At 39.5% G+C, this 18,044-nt stretch overlaps 2 protein-coding genes across 2 annotated transcripts; one reads left to right on the forward strand and one right to left on the reverse strand.

Moving 5' to 3' along the window:
* Positions 1 to 5,698: 5,698 nt before the first annotated feature.
* Positions 5,699 to 13,477, forward strand: LOC127642322 (myocilin-like). Its single transcript, XM_052124926.1, has 4 exons — positions 5,699 to 6,527; positions 10,810 to 10,875; positions 11,155 to 11,253; positions 11,922 to 13,477. Exons 1-4 carry the CDS (start codon positions 6,014 to 6,016, stop codon positions 12,707 to 12,709), a joined length of 1,467 nt encoding a protein of 488 aa, XP_051980886.1. The 5' UTR covers positions 5,699 to 6,013; the 3' UTR covers positions 12,710 to 13,477.
* A 60-nt stretch (positions 13,478 to 13,537) lies between these two features.
* On the reverse strand, positions 13,538 to 17,439 carry LOC127642324 (protein PRRC2C-like). The gene is made up of 2 exons (XM_052124927.1): positions 16,983 to 17,439; positions 13,538 to 15,570 (listed from the first exon to the last, which is right to left on the reverse strand). Exons 1-2 carry the CDS (start codon positions 17,205 to 17,207, stop codon positions 15,319 to 15,321), a joined length of 477 nt encoding a protein of 158 aa, XP_051980887.1. The 5' UTR covers positions 17,208 to 17,439; the 3' UTR covers positions 13,538 to 15,318.
* Between the last annotated feature and the right edge of the window lie 605 nt (positions 17,440 to 18,044).

Consider the following 18,044-nt stretch of genomic DNA (forward strand, 5'->3'; position numbering starts at 1 on the left):
CAGGGCTTTCGGCCTGATGCTGAGGAGAATCAGTTTGCTTTTAATATCTCCTGAGCCTGAGGATTTTGAATGCCGATTTATGACACAAATATGATTAAAACTAGCAAAGTGCGCAGAGCTCGCCAATCACACATCTGCTCCTCGCATGATGTCACGTGACTTCTCGAAAAACACTGTATTAACACACGTGCACCAAGAAAAATGGCCCTCCCTTACAAATTGTTTTCATTTGGCTCGGTCACTCCTTCTGTATGGTTTATTAGTTATTTTTAAAGCACTTTGTATTAAATTTATTGTTAACATTAAAAATCAACTCTCTGGTCGGCGCTTAAAGTTTGGATTCAAACAGCATCTCTTGACTTTTGCTCCTGTCTGTTTTTATCCCATTCTCCTAGTCTCATTACATTCCTCACATTGAATTATTTTGCTTGCAGTCTTTTATCCCTCTTTTCCATTTTTACACCTCTCTCTGTTCTTCTCATCTCAGTCATGTGCTCTGGTTCCCATGTGTTCCCATGTGTTGATGGAAAACAGCTTTGCCAATGTATTGACCAAATGCTGGACAGGCAGAGCTCAAAGACTGGCTAAAATCAGTCCATTTAGACTGATGTACTTTTCAAATGTCTTAGATGGAATATCGATGAATGTTCTGTAGCCAAAGCTCTACATTCCTTGTCATTTCGCATAATTTTCCATCGCATGCAACTCATCACTTCCAGTAAAGTCTGAATCTATCAGACAGGAATATTCTAGTAAAAGTTGTATTTTAGATTTTCTGAAGAAAATATGAGTAATGCATGCTCGTACAAAACATTGCCATACAGTCGCTAAGGTGTTTTTAGCACATTGCTATGCGGTTGCTAGAAATGAGATTTTATTTATCAATGATACTCTGTTCACTATTCACTGATTAGCCAAAAGATTATGACCACCTGCCTAATGCTGTTGGTCCTCCGCATGCTGAAAAAACAGCAACGACCCACCAAGGTATGGACTCTACAAGACCCCTGAAGGTGTCCTATGGTATCTGGCACTAAGACAGCTGCAGATCTATCAAGTACTATATGTTGTGGAATACCATTTCCATGAAAGGGTGTATCTGGTCTGTAATGATGTTCAGGTAGGTTGCATGTGTCAAAATGACGTCCACTGGAATGGCCGGACATTGCCATTGGTTTCCCATCAGAACATTGCCCAGAGCATCACAGTCCCTCCACCGTCTTGTCGTCTTCCCACAGTGCATACTGGTGCATCACTTTTCCAGGTAAACGGCGCACAGGTGCACGGTCATCCACATAATGTAAAATAAATCAGGGCTCATCGGACCAGGCGACACTCGCTTGCGGTGGACAGGGGTCATCATTGGCACTCTGACTGGCCTGCGGCTACACAGCCCCATACGCAGCAGGGTGCGATGCAGTGTGTGTTGTGACACTTTCCTCCTGTAACCATCATTTAAACCTTCTGTCGGTTCGGAACAGATGGGATAGCCTTTGTTGCCCTTGCACATCGAAGAGCCTTGGGCGCACAACAACTGTCGCCGGATTTTGATTTGTTCCTCCTCGGACCACTGTTGGTAGGTACTCACCACTGCTGACCGGGAGCACCCCACAAGCCTTGCCGTTTCAGAGATGCTCTAACCCAGTCATCTAACCATAACAGTTTGGACCTTGTCAAAGTCGCTCAGGACTTTACTCCTGCCCATTTGTCCTGCATTCAACATGTTGACTTCGAGATCTGATTGTTCACTTACCATCTAATCTACCCAGACCTTGACACGTGGCCTTTTTATGATATGATCAACATTTTCCCTTCAACTGTGATAATGTTTTGGCTCATCAGTGTTTATGGCTCAGTTCCTTCTTCAATGAAAGTCTAGGGGATTTCTGTAGAGATCGATCGATATTGATTTTCAGTGTTGGGCAAGCTACTCCAAAAATGTAGCAAGCTAAGCTAATACAGCAGCAAGACACAGAATTACAAAATATATCATCAGAGGCCATTTTCGAAATCTAAAAAGCAAGTTGCATTAGGGCCATTGTATTGCATCATCAAATTCCCCAACCAGTCTTTAATCACTAACACAATGAATGCTGTCTTTCCTTTGTTACATAACTAAAGATATGTTCTTCATTTAGCTTCCAAGACAAGAAGTCTCCCATTCAAAACAGGATCAGATCCTTTACATATAAAACATGTCAAGTCTGTTCAAAGTCATGTTGTCTCAGACATTTGCAAGACAGGAACATGTACTTGAATAGAGAATGCAGAGTCAATAAAAGCTACAAATGTTTGCTGAGAATTTGCAATTCTGAACTTGCTGAAAATACATCTCATACACTTTATGTTTGTTCTTATTTGTGACAGATATAATGACATATAAGTGCAGAGAATCCTTTCTGTAAAAGACATTCAAGAGTTCAGCCTAAACAAATGCGTTTATTAATAAAATAGACGTTTAGGGATTACACTGATTGAAAGAAGCTACGTTTTTATTCTATATCTTTTATACGTATTTCACTGTCTACAGACCAAATAATGTACAGTATAAGCCAACAATTTATCACATCCAATCTTCCTTTTGCAAGCATAGTCTTGTAAGTAAATAGAGTGTGTTTTAAAAATGTTTGTCAAAGGTAATTATTCAAATGTATTTATTCAGTCAGTAACACTTTACTTGAATATTCCCTTTATTAAGGGATTATAAATGGCATTATAAATCACTAATATGTCAATAACAAATGCATTATAAATCACTGATATGCAGTTATAATAGCATGCATAAACTGGATGACCTTCGTGCAATATCTTCCAGATAGTGAGCTATTTTACCTGACATGTTATAAATGCTTAATAAAGCTTATTCAATATTAGTAATCTAGGTAAATTTACCTCAATGTAAAGTGAGCAGCTATGAAGCATTTATTAAAGAGTTGCCAGCATTAGAAAACAGTACTGTATGGTTTAATGATCACCAGATTTTATTATATAATATATGATGTGAATGAACATGAAGACCTGAAAAGATAAATTCTGAGGAATTTAAAGAATTTTAGTTCACACAAAAATGAAAATTCTCTCTTAATTTACTCAGTGTCATGCCATCCCAGATGTGTATGACTTTCTTTCTTCTGCTGAACACAAATGAAGCTCTGTAGGTCCGTACAATGCAAGTGAATGGTGGCCATAACTTTGAAGAACCAAAAAGCACATAAATGCAGCATAAAAGTAATCCATATGACTCCAGTGCTTAAATCTTTATCTTCAGAAACAATAATATAGGTGTGTGTAAAAAAACATAAATATTTAAATCTTTATTACTATAAATCTCCACTCTCACTTTCACATTCTTCATTTCACCACCTACTGGGCAGGGAGGAGAATATATAGTAAAATAAATTACTTAAATATTGATCTGTTTTTCACCCACACCACTGGAGTCATATGGATTAATTTTATGCTGCCTTGTGCCTTAATGTGCTTTTTGGAACTTCAAAGTTTTGGTCACCATTCACTTGCATTGTATGGACCTACAGATATTCTTCTTAAAATCATAATTTGTGTTCAGCAGAAGACAGACATACACATCTGGGATGGCATGAGGGTGAGTAAATGATGAGAGATTTTTTGAGTGAACTGTCCCTTTAAGTAAGTTGTGACAGCACTCAGTGAAGCAACATTTATTTGACCTCAATGTGACAAGACATTATAGCAATTAGTATAAACACAAAGCAGAATGTGGGAAAATGACATAATCCCTCTTTTTACTCTCACTACATTGTGACCTAAATCTTGTATTAGGGCATTTTATGTCTTTGATTATAATAAAGTATTATTAAGTGTATTTATTAAGCATTAATAACATGCGAGTTGAAATGCTCACTATTTGGCAAGTATTGGACAAAAGTTGCCCTTTTATATGCATGCTACTTTAACTGCATACATATGATTTAGAATTAATGAACCCCTTTATAAACTCCCAATAAAGGAAGGATCAATGTAAAGTGTTACAATACAGCATTTAACAGTTCACCTTCTCACACACTAATGAAAGCAAGACAAACAGAAAAAGAAGTGGTCCAGAGAGAGTTGAGGGTGATTTTTAAGTATGTTCATAACAACTGTGAGAGGCCAGGAAGAGTATGTACCAAAAAGGTGTTTGTTTTACAAGAGCATTGTCTGACATCATTGTTCATTATGATTACTTGGTTAACAAAGTTAAACCTTATTGTTAAGAGACTTGGAAAGCTGACCTAAATTTCACAAAAGATTTAGCGATCTGGGCAAGAAATTCAGACTTCCGTGTAAACACAAACATAACAAAAGGCCTCCATGAAGGGTTAGAAATATTCTAGTGTTTAAGTCTGGAGCCATCTGGGCCATATTGAAGATAAAAGAGTGTGTAAGTGTCCTGAGCCAATGTTTACAGTGCAAATTGAAAGAAAAATTAAAGACCACTCAAAAAATCTCTCATTATTTACTCACCCTCATGCCATCCCAGATGTGTATGTCTTTCTTCTGCTGAAGACAAATTATGATTTTAAGAAGAATATCTGTAGGTCCATACAATGCAAGTGAATGGTGACCAAAACTTTGAAGTTCCAAAAAACACATTAAGGCACAAGGCAGCATAAAAGTAATCCATATGACTCTCCATCTTCCCTATCCGTAACATCCGAAACATGTATTGATCTCTGGTCCTGTTTGCGTCACGTTCTAAATAAACAATAACTTTCGAAAGGGTATGAAAAACTTGATTTACATTCAATTATGGCCGCATTTAATTTCTAGTATTGAAGCAAGGAAGAAATTATAGCTGCCCAATTGAACACGCAAAGAGAGCTTGCAATGAATAAATAAAAAAATAGACCAGAAATCCTGTTCCATTTAGGCACATGGATGTTGTCAGCGTCACCTCATTTATTATGAATGTTATCCAGAACTTTCCCAATGCCTTGACTCAAGAGATCTGACCATTTGGAAATGTTTAGTCAGATGTTTGCAAATGAATTCGAATTGTAAGAAGAGTTAGCTTAAACTCCACACGTAAGATGACACTGTGAAACCCCCATCCAGGGCTGTCCAGCAGTGGTAACTCTATACAAATGTACCCCCCTCTTAGTAACCTGCGTCTTGGGTACCCTACAGTAGTGAGATCCTCTGGCTGTGAATCTTAAACAGCAAACTGATAGCACTACATACACTGCAACACCCAAATTAGAAGGCAGCTGAGAGGTATGCACTTTCTCTTTGGTTACATTCTAAAGCACACACACAGGTTTACCTAGCTATATAAATGAGGACATACTATACAATTATTTAGATTTTTTTATAAAGCTAATTATCTTTTTTTTTACAGATAACCCCAACACAAAAGTTGTACAAGCATGAGCATTAGATAAGTCATTACTGCAATACACCGAAGGAAGATACCTGAGCCTTTAAAGCATTAAATAGTACATCTTGGGTATAAACAAACTCTTTGTTAACCTGTGCTCTTCACACAGCCAAACAAATGGCAAACAAACCACCCCACACATGCTCCCATATGCCCTTCCATGAGGTGAAAGCAAAGAAGGAGCTTTGGAATGGTCTTTTTGTTTGGGGGCAATCCCTAAATCACACAGCATCCCGCCTCTACCTCCGTCCAACCCTCCCTCCCTCTCCTCTCTGACTGTATAAATAAGTCCCAGTTGCATTCCCAGACTTAGAGAAACAGCTCCCAACCTGAAGATACAAACTAAGGTGGAATCACAGAGATCAATCACCAATCAAAGGAGGAGGATCTGCGACCAGCCCCTTACAGGCACATTTTGTACAGCCAAGAACGAGAAGACAAGAGCAAAAGACTGAAAAGAGTCAGGTGAGAGGTCATTGGTGGAACATCTGAGATCTGAGCAACTCTCTGGTTACGCTTGTAAGATAAAAGGGAAGGAACTGATTAGTGCCAGTTCTCAAGAGGAAAGTATAGACGAGTGATCAGCAGCAACAAGGAGGTACAAGAAGGTATCCTATGCAAGAAAGAAGTTTCCAGATCTCTGTGGTCCACATCAAAATGTTGTTTTTGACAATGTTGTGTGTTTCCTGCCTGTTGATGGGCGCTCAGACTCAGAGCAGTGCTAGTTTTCGGCGGGCAAATGATCGCAACGGCCGTTGTCAGTACAGCTTTGTGGTGGACAGTCCCACAGAGGCGAGCTGTCCATCACAAGGTTCAAGCTCCGAGATGGAGGCCCTGAAGTCTCGTCTGGGGCTGCTGGAGGCGCTGGTCACCCGACTGGTAGGAGGAGATGCCATGCCTGAGTTATCACAGGGCTCTGGACCTCAGTCAGGCCTCCAGGAGGCTTACAACCAGATGATGGGGGAGAACACTCAACTCCAGAAAGAGAAGCAAAGACTGGACAGACAGGTCCAGGACCTTCAGGAGAGGATGGAGGAGCTCCGTCAAGAGGCTGAGAGGTTAAGGCGCAGACCCTGCATGCAGCAACCTCCTCCCAGAGTGCCACAAAATGACAACAGACCAGGATCAGGTGAGTACTGACCAACCCATGCAAATGCACCCATATTTTGATATATGAAAATATATATACATTTATAGTTCATATACTTGGGCATATACACTCACCAAGCACTTTATTAGGAACATAATGGTCCTTATAATGTGCCCGACGTGGTCTTCTACTGTTGTAGCCCATCTGCCTCAAGATTCAACATGTTGTGCATTCTGAGATGCTATACTGCTCACTACAATTGTACAGTTACAATAGCCTTTCTCTCAGCTCGAACCAGTCTGGCCATTCTCTGTTGACCCCTCTCATCAACAAGGCATTTCCATCCACAGAACAACCGCTCACTTGATGTTTTTTGTTGTTGGCACCAGTTTGAGTACATTTTAGAGACTGTTGTGCGTGAAAATCCCAGGAGATCAGCAGTTAAAGAAATACTAAAACCAGCCCATCTGGCACCAACAATTACACCATGGTCGAAATCACTCAAACATATTTCCCCCATTCTGATGGTTGATGTGAACATTAACTAAAGCTCCTGACCAGTATCTGCATAACTGAATGCATTGCACTGCTGCCACACGATTGGCTGATTAGATAATCGCATGAATAAGTAAGTGTACAAGTGTTCCTAATAAAGTGCTAAGTGAGTTAATAGCACACACTTTCAGTTTGTGAGCGTCATTTTGTCACCCCCCAAACCCCACTGCTGCCAAGCTTATTCCATTATCCACCAGGCTCTACTAAATGTAAAAATACTTTTGTACAATTTCTTGCTTGTACCTGTTTTCTTGTTTACACATCACTTAAATGTTAGTCAGTGCTTGGTCAAGTCCTGAACTGTGGAATCTAAGGACATCTGTGAAAAGTTTACACTTCAAAGCATCTTGTGTCAGTTTTAGTGTGGTTTGATTTGTAAATAGGTGTGATGTCTGGGAAAGCAGAGGGTGTGAGCACATGGGTCTTCCGTGAATGACTGACACAGTGGAATAGACACTTACTGTCTCAGTGTATTTCCAGAATTCAACCTGCCTGGTAGTTAAATGAATCATACTTACAGTAGAGCAGTGCATATGACTAATAGGTAAGCAGGTATGACTGATCATGTTCTTAAAGCAGCAGGGAACCATATAGAAAGATTCAAGTTTAATTAGGAGACATTCTCCTGTCTGTCATGTTGTATAAGGGCGGGAAAAACATGACAAATGGAGCGAGAGATGAAAGAGGAGTTGAGGCTGACCCACAGAAGAAATAAAACATTAGTTCTGCTCTAAAACTCGGCAGTTAAGTCTCTCTGACAGCTCCCAGCAGACCACTGACTAATGCTGCACGAGGAGGAGTGGAGGTCAGGGGTAACTGATCCCTGCTGGGGTTAGATCCTAGAGAAGTACTGGTTAAACTCAAGTATTGGTAAGTAAAAACATGTAATGTTTAAGCATTACTGAAGTTTAAAAATGGTCAAAAATAACCTATTTCCCCAATTCTGTCATATGCCGTTAATAAAATACATTTGTTATCCGAAGAGACAAACCATAGGAGCATCATAAAATAAATAAATCAGCACTGCTTCTGCACTAAAATATGTACTAAAATTGTTCTGTTCTTGGATGGTGATTGGTCAGTACAGCATTCCAGTCGCGTTACAATACACATATAGCAACAGCTATGACGCATAACACCTTTTCACATTGCTACTGTGTACTGTATATCACCGTGCAGCACCATAGGGGCCAACTATTAACCTTTGCTTTACATGTCAAGGACTATATCCTCTAGCGCTGTGTTCCTGAACTGGCGGTCTGTAGCGTATTTGCAGGGGGTCCTCAAAAATAAAAATAAGTCTTTAGTAAATGTCTCTTGTTCATGTAATACCATATGTTCTACTTCTAACGCAGACACCTGTGCTCAACACCACAGCTCCTCACATCTGCACCATACATGTAGGAAAAAACAGGATGAAACATAAAGATGGAGTTTGAGAGGGGCGAGGAGGCACCGGGCTGGGGAAACCCTCTTTGTGAGAGGAAGACAGGCTCTGGGTTTTTAAGGGTCAAGAAAAACGGAACATCTGTCTTGTATGTCTTCACCCTCTTGAATCCAGCATGGTAGTGTTTTGCTTTGGGATTTACAGTCCCTTAGAACCCAAAACATCCTATCTTGGAAATGAACACTGACTCAAAATGGGCTGAATATACAAGAACTTACCAAAGGGTAAGTTAAGGGTAATTATGGCCACATTTAATTTCTAGTAATGAAGCAAGGAAGAGATTATAGCTGCCCAATTGAACACGCAAACTGAAGCTTGCAATGAATAAATTAAAAAATTAGACCAGGAATCCTGTTCCATTTAGGCACATGGATGTTGTCAGCGTCACCTCATTTATTATTAATGTTATCCAGAACTTTCCCAATGCCTTGACTCAAGAAATCTGACCATTTGGAAATGTTTAGTCAGATATTTGCATATGAATTAGAATTGCAAGAAGAGTTGGCATCTGCTCCAGAACTAAAATCATTTAAACAGTAAAACAAAAACTCCAGAGTATTCAAGAAGTAGGGTCTGAAGACTCTAGTGAACAAACAAGCCTGGGACATCCTACGAGTTGTTAGAGTTCTGCCTGACCCTTCTGATCCATTGGACATGGTATACAGATATCAACACATGCAAACAAACCATGCTTTTGTTACTTTTCAGTGACTGATAGACCTGTCCATGAGCATGTGTTGATAATAGGGATAAAGTACACTGAACTTCAGACCCTCCCTCTGTAGGTCTGAGCAAGCAATCATCAACAGCTCCCCTTTCTAACCCTCTTCAAAGCAACCAGTCAAAGTCAGCTTTCCAGATGTTCGTGTCTCAATGTGTAATCTGGCCATTACAAAAACCTGTTAGCACACGATCATCCATTAATGATAATGTGGCAGCACTGCTTTGTCATCACTAAGCACTAAGAGATGCAATTTAGTCTTTTGGCAATAAAATGAGACAGTCTGACAAACAAAGACAGGGAGTGTGGATAATGAGTGAGTCTTTGTATGTGCATGTAGAGTTATTAAGGTTAAAGCTGCACTATGTAATTTCGATAGCCATTTGTGGAACCAAATAGAATTCCAAACAACATAATCACACAGGAAATCGACACGTTGATTCCGAAAGCTCATGTACCCTGAAATCAACCCCATAGTGCTGAATTACACAGCACAAACGCAGACAAGCGCCATCCCCAATGAGACATTTTTTAATAATTCAATCAACCATAGCCACTTTTCTTTAACATAACTGATAACACATTGCACAAAAACCTCAGAGACAAGGGTTCTGGTCCCATGGGAACCAGGAAGTAATCAGATTCACATTAACAATGGTGAGCATGAATCAGAGGTAGCATTTTTGGTCTAAAATAAAGCTTTTACTCCACTGAAGGTTAGGTTAAGGGTTAGGGTTAATGAAATATAAATTACATAAAATACATCTAAAAATACAACTCGCTTTTGGCACCACTCTGTGGACATTACACCCGGAAACTGAAGCCCATAAATCCCTATACTTTCAGTAACACTTCCGGTTTTCGACACTGCAGGGCAGTGATTGGAATTTCGGGTTCAGCAGCAGAACTTTTGACCTACTGTCACCAAATACAAATAAGTCTATGACCAGTTTGCTATTGTTCAGAAATCTAGTAGTCCCGCTCCAAAATCACACCATTGGTTGAGCCAGAAGTGGAGCCACACTGTTTACATTTTTCAGGAAGTCTAAATATGATTTGCTTTGGATTATTTTAGATTGTTAACCAGATATAACCACATATGTGCACCCTGCTGAAGTGCACGTCTGTGTTTGGGATGTGTAATGGGAGGTCTGGAGTCTGGCAGGCTCCGGGACAGCTGGGAATCTACTCAGTGCTGTTTATTTCCTTCTGTTAGATTCCTGACTATCAGTTGAGCTGCTAGTCCCACCCCCCAAACACATGTACCCGACAAACATGCCACTCTCAGGGAAGTGAAGTTCAATGCCAGGAGGAGAGAAACACTTAACCAGTTTAGACTTCTGTCATGATACTCTGGGTTACCATTGAGGCTTTCTAACCATTCAGCAGCATTACAGAATTATTATATTGCCCTTTGGATAGACTTGGTTTTATTGCTGCTTCCATGGTCTGTCATGCCTGAGGTGTTTCCCATAGTGAGATACCTCACTTTGTTTATTGATTATGCAAGTAAACTAACGTTCTGATGGTTTTGGTCTATTTTTATTAAGCAGTCCCAGATCATATCAGTGAGTTGACCACGTGTCCTTACCTTTTAGGAACTGCCCTCTCTAACCTGGTATCCAGACCTGGGAATACTCAAGGAGACACAAGCAGTTTAACAGGTAACATCCTACACATAACATTACAGTTGCTCATATACAGAACAAACTGAATCCAGATAATCAATGAATTCAGAAATCTTTACAAGTGGAGTCTTCCATTTCTGTGCTTATAAGATTACTTTGGAAAACCAGAAATTCCTTGATATCCTCATTGCTATGTCATAATTCCTGGCTACCTTTAGGAGAGTGAAGGGTTGATAAACATAGACATCAACACCTTCACATACACATCTCAATTTCAGTAGACAATTGTGAATTTCTGTCCTCTTACTCTTCCAGACCCTGCATGGCATTATGAGTCTCCGGGATATCAGGAGCTGACAGCCGTGGTAACTGAAGTTTCTGCCCCAAATCTGGATGGTCCAGCAGACATCACAGGTAAGTGCTTCACACCCTAACCTTGACCTTTCACAAAGAGATGCATAGTAGTTAATGTATTTTATGCCTTCCAAAATATCTCAAATTATCAGTTGGACTGTCAAGTTTGATTTATTTAACAGCAATGCCACATCATCTGACCATCTCAGGTCTCTGAAAAAATTATACGGAGCACATATCATTTAGTACTACTGACAGGACTAACACAAATATGGCTATTTTTTACCAATACATCTGTGGATAAAATAATCAGGTTTATTAAAGGAGTCTATATATATTTAATAAGGCGTCAAAATGGTAATGCCGACCACTTGATAGTAACTATGTTATTAAACCAAGACAGTTGAGTTTTGGGGTTTTCCAGACAAGTCTTTCAAATTCTGCCAAGTATTCCCTACCCCTGCTACTCCAACACTTCTCCCTTACAGGGTATTTTAGGAAAGGGTAAGTTTGCCTCTAACCATTTACACTAACTGGAATGGAAGGACGAGATGTTCTTGCTTCCACCTTTAGCTATATTTAGCAGATTTTGGTTTGGTTAAGTCTCATTTCATCCCGTCAAACATTCACCCAATCGAGTCCTTGTGCAATCTGATGTTCAAATTCACATATCCTCAAAAATGTTCATAAATGGTCTCCATCAAGTGTCCTATCTCTTGTTTTTTAAGGCTGTGGTGACCTGGTGTGGGTAGGAGAACCTAAGATGCACCGTAAGGCTGATAGTATTTCTGGTAAGTATGGTGTCTGGATGCAGGACCCAGAAGGCACAGAACCTTACGGTCCAGAGATGTTATGGCGAATCGACTCCGTGGGATCTGAAGTGCGTCAACTCTTCGGGTATGAAAACATGGACCAGCTGACACGTGGCTTCCCCACCAAAGTCCTCCTCCTGCCAGAAGCTGTGGAGAGCACTGGCGCCACCATGTACCAAGGCTCCTTGTACTACCAGCGAAGGCTCAGCCGTACACTTTTAAGATATGATCTACTATCCGAGAGCATTGCCGCCCGTCGCGATCTTCCACATGCTGGCTTTCATGGTCAGTTCCCCTACTCCTGGGGTGGCTACACAGATATTGACCTGGCAATAGATGAGAATGGTCTCTGGGCCATCTACAGCACCAACAAAGCCAAGGGCGTCATTGTGATCTCCCAGCTGGACCCTCACAGCTTGGAGGTGAGGGGCACCTGGGAGACTAAAATTCGCAAGACAACAGTGGCTAATGCTTTTATGATCTGCGGCAAGTTGTACACGGTCGCTAGTTATGCCTTGCCGAACACCACCATAAATTACATGTATGACACTGTGACCAGCCAGGGTAAAGCAATCTCAGTGCCCTTCAAAAACCGCTATCGCTACAACAGTATGGTAGACTACAACCCAATGCAGAGAAAGCTATTTGCTTGGGATAATCATTACATTGTATCTTATAACGTGAGGCTAGGCAAGCAGGAGTAAAGTGATCAGTGTAAATTCCAGATAAAATTTTATGATTTTTTTTCCAGCCAGTGAAATATAGTTGCATTTACTGATATGCATAATGACAGTTTGACAAGAATCAATGTTCTATAATCATTCATGATGCTGGTGCAATGTTAATACCAAAATCAGCAGTAAGTCGATGTAGTACAGCTGTGACTATATTGAACATCTTCACATTATGAATTTGTATTTTTACATCATCTGAGATGCTCTTGAGGTATGTTCAAAGAATTGTTTTTGACCAACAAATTATAAAATGTAAATTCTAAAGTGTCATATTACATATCTAGTCATGTATCATGATAAAATGTTTTTAATGAGGTCATATTTTCTTTCTCACTGGATTTGTCTAATGTTAATAGAGAAAATATTTTTCTACCTTTTTAAGTGGTCTCATTTGTTTTATGTATATAGCACTGAATAAAAGTTCAAGGAAGGGGGGAAATTATAATGGCATACAATTATTTAGTTAGCCTGCCACTGAATTGATCTAGTACAAAAAGATGGACAACATTAAAAACTACAATAAAATCTTGACCTTGTGTGTACATATTCAAATCCCTACATTCTCTTCATACTGTCCTAGCACTGTATATGATGAACATTTTCCCTTCTCTATGCATTTGCCTTTAAAGATAATCACAAGCTGCTTGAGATGTTAAGATCTGAGATCTTAAGGCTACTTCTTAGAAGTGTAATAACTTATGTGCAAATACATATAAAAAAAAAAAAAAAAGACAAAAATAGTGTGTGGTGTTTTATTGGATTTAAGGATTGCATTTTAGTGTCTCATGCTTGCATTAAAATATTTTCAAAGTATCAAGATGGACAGAATATGGACTAGAGTTGACCAATGGTTTCAGTGCCTAACATCTCTAAAAATGGCACTGCAAAATGTATACACACTTGAATGTGTTGGGACAGTGGCAGTACCATAATACATTTTTGGTGGACACACTCAACGTCATTATTTAATCCATTACACAGCAAAAAAACACAGTTCATTTTTAACAGCATATTATTTTATTAGTTTCTTTAACCAAACCAGGATAATGTAAATAAGACCTTACATATTTTAATACAGCGATTTAACCCCTGTACAAGTAAAAAAAAAAAAAAAAAAAAAAGGAAAAAAACAATGTAATTCCCTCTCCTCCCCTTCTGTTTGTAGCTTCTCATTCCTACTACACAAACAAGAAATGGGGGGGCCTTACTGAAACCCTTGTACATTTCCAGTCCCCTTCTTAGTACTAGCAACCAAAGAGGAGTGGTTTGGAGAAAGACCTTGTAAACTCAGGCCTGTGGTCACCAGGAGTCCTTTTTGCTCAAACATTCGAGGGCCTCTGTTCCAAGACTTTCATCACTCCTGCCCCCAGCCCCCCCACCGAGTTTGGCTGCGTTGCGCTCAACGTTCGTCTTCTAAAATGGCAGCTACGTTCTTTACTATTGAACCTAAATTGCTTGACCACTCGCCCCAACCCAAACCTTGCCCATCCTCTGCAGTGATTGGTCAGAAGAGTCAGAGCTGTTCAGCAGCATTGTTGGGAGCTTTGAGGAGAGGCTGGAAGGTGAAAGACTGGAGCTAGTTTGAGAAGTGGGTGTGTCAACATCTGTCCTCACATTCACAAATTAAGGGGAGGGTCTTAATCATAGGATACATCAAACATAGGCCTGGACAGGAGGAACAGTTTAACCAAAAAAACATTTAATGGTAATTCTACTATCTGTTGACCGAGTGGAGCTCACCATTTTCCAAAATCATATATATTCATCTAAAAGGATTCAGGTCTCTCGATGCCTAACTTTTGGCTCAAGATTCAAGGGTCTTTTGTGCACACGCAAACACACACAATCTTCAATTCTTGCAGGCATAGACTACTGAGAAGGCAGGAGAGAAGACTCACAGTGTAGACTGTGATCGATGAATTTAATCAAATACATCCATAACCAATTCCTAATCTGCTGAAATTATGTTCTTTGTATTGGTTAAGGCCAATACATGTGGTTGAGGTGAAACTATGATGAGAAGGTAATTAATTGTAAGTGCAGCCAATGCAGAGATGTGCACACACAGTAGTGATATGCATGAGTGTGTACACAATATCACATCACTATTGCCAAAATGTACAGAGTTGGTTGATAGTTAAAGAACCAAAAAACAAAGTTGAGATAAACATCTTCAATCAAAAATTGAAAAATCTGCCTGCTTAAAACATGTTTCTATATGGGGTGGGGGGGTCAAACATATTGCTATAAAAATGGCATTCTCAGCAGCCAGTGTAATTCGTGCTGATCTCAACCTTCATTGTTTACTGGGGATGTAGAGTTCTCATTTTGGACACACAATGAAGGGGTGGTTTCACCTCAATGCCAACCACAGCGGAAGAGAGAATAGAGGACTGATAAAAGGATGAGGAAGGTACAGTAAATGTGAGTGAAATGCACAGAACCTTGTAATAAACCTCTATCACTCTAGATCCCTATACTTCCTTAACAGCTTTCAGGTGCTATAGTACATTGCCCTTTTTGCATCAGGCCCCTCTGTCCATCCTTCTATCCATTTTTCCTTCCTCACGCAGGTCTGACTATTTACTCTCTTCTGGTTTGATGGCCTGCGGTTTGATTGGACCCGTTCGGATGGGTTTGGTTGTTGCTAGAGGTGTAGGTTTGTTAGACTCTTGGTGGTCGGATGGTGCCCCCTGGTGATTTGAAGGGACACTGTCGGTGGGTTTGCCAGGTCCTTCCACGCGGGTGGGCTTACTGACTGGAGCCTTCAGCTGCTGTTGCTCGGAGAAGAACTTGTGGGTAGACTGCAAAACCTCAGCTCTCTGTTTAGCCTGAGAGAGAAAGGTGAATATTTAGACTGAAAGAGAAAACAATAAGTTTGAGTTCTGTAGATAATGCTTCTTTGGCAGCATTATCTGCTTGCTCATTTTCATAGATTCCACAGAGGCCAGGTACCCAGCAGAAGATGTTGTTAAAATTGAGCTTCAAGGGATGACAATTTGATAATAATTTTAAAGTAATTTTTGCTGTCATTTTAGGGTTTGTTGACATTACATCATAACTTCACACAGAAAAGATTAGTAACAATTTTAACACACTAAAATCATGTTAACATGCATATTGTTTATGTCTTGAAGCAATACTTTTTAAGTATTTTAATGTTTAAGGATTGGCCACATTAAAGGAATATTCCGGCTTCATTACAAGTTAAGCACAATCGGCATCATTTGTGACATAATTTTTATTACCACATAAGTAAAAAATAAAAATCTATGTTACAGTGAGGCACTTACAATGGGGCCAATACGTGAACATTTAAATACTTACCGTTTCAAAAGTATAGCCACAAGACAAACAATATGTGTTTTAATCATTTCAGTGTGATAAAAATCACTTACTAACCTTTTCTATGTAACATTATCTCCAGATATACAACTTCGTTGCCATGACGATGTAACAAGAAATGCCCCTAAAATGACTAAAAAAACTTTACAGCTCAAATAATACATGAGTTTTAACAGTAGAATTCATGCAAGTGTTTAAGTTATTTGTGGTAATCAATATTATGCCACAAATGCTGTCGATTGAGCTTAACTTGAATTGAACCGGGAACAATCCTTTAAAGGTGGTTTCACATATAGTCTGTTTTAAATGAACCAAACACAGTTCAGCTAAAGTGGGCCAAAAAGGGAACCAGCGGCAAATGACCTCAGTGCTTTTTGTTTTCACAATGTAAAAGGACCAATTTCTTTTGTTGGCCCTTTTTGCATTGATGTGATCTCAGAACCCTTGCTGTTCACACCACAGCTCCTTAAGAACAAAGACCCCATGGCAGTCACAATTATGACATTTGGCTAACAATATATTGTCATACTTCTTACGGTGTATGTATGTGCTTAATTCACATACTCATTAAGTAGTAATTTATTCATATTTAACATGAAATCATAATAAAATAGGGCATTTAAAATGTAAGGCTTTAAAAAATGTAAATATTGCACAGGGATAGAATGACGTGAAAAATTACATTTTAAATGTTAAAATATTTCCAAATACTTAAAAACATCCTGTGGTAGTCTGAGTAGTTTGTTTTTGGGACCTTTTAGCGGGGTCTGAGATCATCTGGGTTGTTCACGTATACACGTTATATCGCTCTGTGCTCAAATGAACTAGGTGTGAAAATGCCCCAAGAGAACTTCCAATTAAAGTGATCTTATAACATTTCACATGATCCAATGCTCACCTTAAGGTCCTGTTCTGCTTTCAAGGACACCTGTGTGCCACGGGGCGCTAAAGGAGGACCAGAGGGTCCACGTGGAGGGTGTTGGGGTCTAGGGTGAGGCATCAGACCTCCGCTCAGGTTAGGAGACATGGGTTGACCCATAGGCGAACGTTGCATCCCTCCAGGAAAGGAGTTTGCATGGGGTGGACGTACCAGTGGAGACACCATGTTGGCCTGAGACAACATCTGTTTGCATGACAGACATGCAAAACAGTTCAGACAAAGTTAATGGAAAAGTTTCAAAAAACAAAACGTACACGTGCACATTTCCTTAGCAGTTGTTAAATGGCCAAAGCCAAGTTTTCCCCAGAAGTGTAGTTTGATAAGTTCACTGGTATCAGAATCAGACAACTACCTACAGATTAGAAAGACACCAGGATAGGGCTGGGCGATATGGCAAAAAAATTAAATCTCGATTTTTATCAAATTTATGATTTGATTTTTCTAAAATGTACTCCAACAAGATTCAAATTATTTGTTCTTTATTAGAATGCAAGGTAACCTGGTTAGAGAAATCCAAGTTCTTTTCATTATAGGAAGCAAAGTAAGCAAGAAAAATGTACAAATGCATCACAGGGAGTTGTCAACAATGTAAAAAATAAAATCTAATAAACCTAGATGTTCAGAAATAATAGATTAAGAAACCTGCAAAAATAATTCTTAGCCAGTGTAGGTATTCATTATCTAAACCAAGTCTATCTAGAAAGTCATCTAGAAATGATCATGTATAACTAGAAAGTACTCATTGTATATCAAACAATGTGTGTATATTCATAAACCAATGCAAATAGAGACGTGCCCTCTAGCGGTTCATGCTGAGCAGCGCAGCAATATGAAATAACTTATTACAATTCAACTAGCAAAGATTTTCAAAATGATCGCTAGCCAAATGTTGGCTATAGATGCAGAGCACTTGAAACATGTCACAGAACAAAGTAATAATTCTTATTTAGCAATAAATTATCTATTATCACGGCAAAAGGAGCGACAAATGTTTGATTCTCCCATTTATAGCCTCTCCGT

This window comes from Xyrauchen texanus, unplaced genomic scaffold (genome assembly GCF_025860055.1).
Source record: "Xyrauchen texanus isolate HMW12.3.18 unplaced genomic scaffold, RBS_HiC_50CHRs HiC_scaffold_548, whole genome shotgun sequence".
Classification (NCBI taxonomy): domain Eukaryota; kingdom Metazoa; phylum Chordata; class Actinopteri; order Cypriniformes; family Catostomidae; genus Xyrauchen; species Xyrauchen texanus.